The 1,558-nt window shown below is 64.5% G+C and overlaps 1 protein-coding gene across 1 annotated transcript in view; it reads left to right on the forward strand.

The window, feature by feature from the left end:
* The window catches only part of CCDC187 (coiled-coil domain containing 187), a 26,142-nt gene extending 25,953 nt beyond the window's left edge, over positions 1-189 (forward strand). The window contains exon 16 of the mRNA XM_006776538.1: positions 69-189. Coding sequence (XP_006776601.1) covers positions 69-189 — 121 coding nt within the window. The remainder of the gene's footprint in view (positions 1-68) is intronic.
* Positions 190-1,558: the final 1,369 nt, after the last annotated feature.

Consider the following 1,558-nt stretch of genomic DNA (forward strand, 5'->3'; position numbering starts at 1 on the left):
GGGCTGGCCGTGCCTGGTTTCCACATTCATGTGCCAAGCTTGAGGGTGTCCCTCTTGCCACCACCCAGGTGTCCAGGCAGCCAGGGCAGTGAGGCCGCGCTGGTCTTGGCCGAGAAGCAGCCGCAGGGCCTTAGCAGCCTTGAGCAGGGGCAGGTAAGGCCGCCTGACCTGGGCGTGGGCAGGTGGTGAACACAAAGTGGTCATGTGACCACAGCTGGAGAATTCCTGAATTCCCGAGCCCTCGCCACACCCCAGGCTGCCCACCTTCTCATCTCTGCCCTCGATGGCCTGTCTGGACTGGGGAGGTGGAGGGTAGGTATGAGGCAATTCCGAGGGCGGGAGAGGGGGGAACAGGAAGAGTCGGGGCAGAAAAATGCAAGACACACTATCTGTAGGCACAGCTCGACCCGGGAACCGTGAAGAGGGCTTAGAGGGTCCAGGTATCACATGGCAATGAGGGGGCCCACGGAACAGGCCTTGCCAAGGGCTGGCTGCAGTCTCCCACCTGAGAAGCAGCCTGGCTGGAGGGCCCGGGGCCGCTCCCACACCAGGAGTCCTGTGCTGCAGGTGGAGACAGCGGGGAGGGGGGTGCGGAGGCAGGGGTCATCACCCCTGGGGCCTGGGATGCCACCTCCCAGGGTCGGGGTGCAGGGTCCGAGCCTGGGCAAGGCCGCTCTGCTGAGGTGTGTGCTCTCAGAGACAGCGGGGTCCGAGGTCAGTGGGGACCATGTAACCAAAGGACGAATTTAGAGGTGGGTGCCATGCCCAGACCTAGAGGAAGAGCTGCACGGAGAGGACAGGGGTGCAGCCAGCCTAGGGTGACATGGGGACGAGCACCCCCCTCCCCTCCTGCTTCCTGCTGGAGCCTACTGTTGGCAAAGCCAAGGGGAGCCAGTGCACGGGGAGGAGAAGGCAGGGCATCAGGAGAGGTGAAGGGAGCCCCCCACCAGTGCCCGAGTGGGTTCATCGGCGGTTCCTTTTCCATGTGCGCCTTTGTGCCGGGTCGGGGTATGGCTGACTTCTCCTCCTCTGCCTGTTCAGAGGGAAACCCGATTCCCGGACAACAGTCGCCTGCTCTCCTGCCAGGAGAGGACACTGCTCCTGCGGCATCACCGGCACATCCTCTCGGTGCAGAGGGCCGTGGCCCGTCTGCAGCAGGAGCTCCTGGCCACGGCCCAGCTGCTGCAGGTGGGCACTCGCACCTGGGCTAGAGGCTCAGTTGTGGGCAGGAGATGCTTGTCACCAGGGCTTTGTGGGATGTGCAAGTCCCTTGTAAAAACATCCAGGGAGGACAGGAACTCTGCAGGGTACACATGGAGGGCAGGTGGGCGGCTGCTTACCAGGGGCCCCAAGGAGGTCTCCTGGGCAAGGCGGCCCTGGCCAGGCCCCAGAGGAGGAGACCAACCCCTGAGGTTGTGGGAGAGGACCTGAGGCCAGAAGAAGCACGTGGTCTGGAGCTCCTTGGAGAGGCCAGGCCCGTGGGGGACCCTGAGCAACAGGGCAGCCCTGGCCCAGCAGCCTGTCCCTGGCTGCTGTCTCATGCAGGAGGCTGCGGACG

This window comes from Myotis davidii, unplaced genomic scaffold (assembly GCF_000327345.1).
Source record: "Myotis davidii unplaced genomic scaffold, ASM32734v1 scaffold609, whole genome shotgun sequence".
Lineage (NCBI taxonomy): Eukaryota > Metazoa > Chordata > Mammalia > Chiroptera > Vespertilionidae > Myotis > Myotis davidii.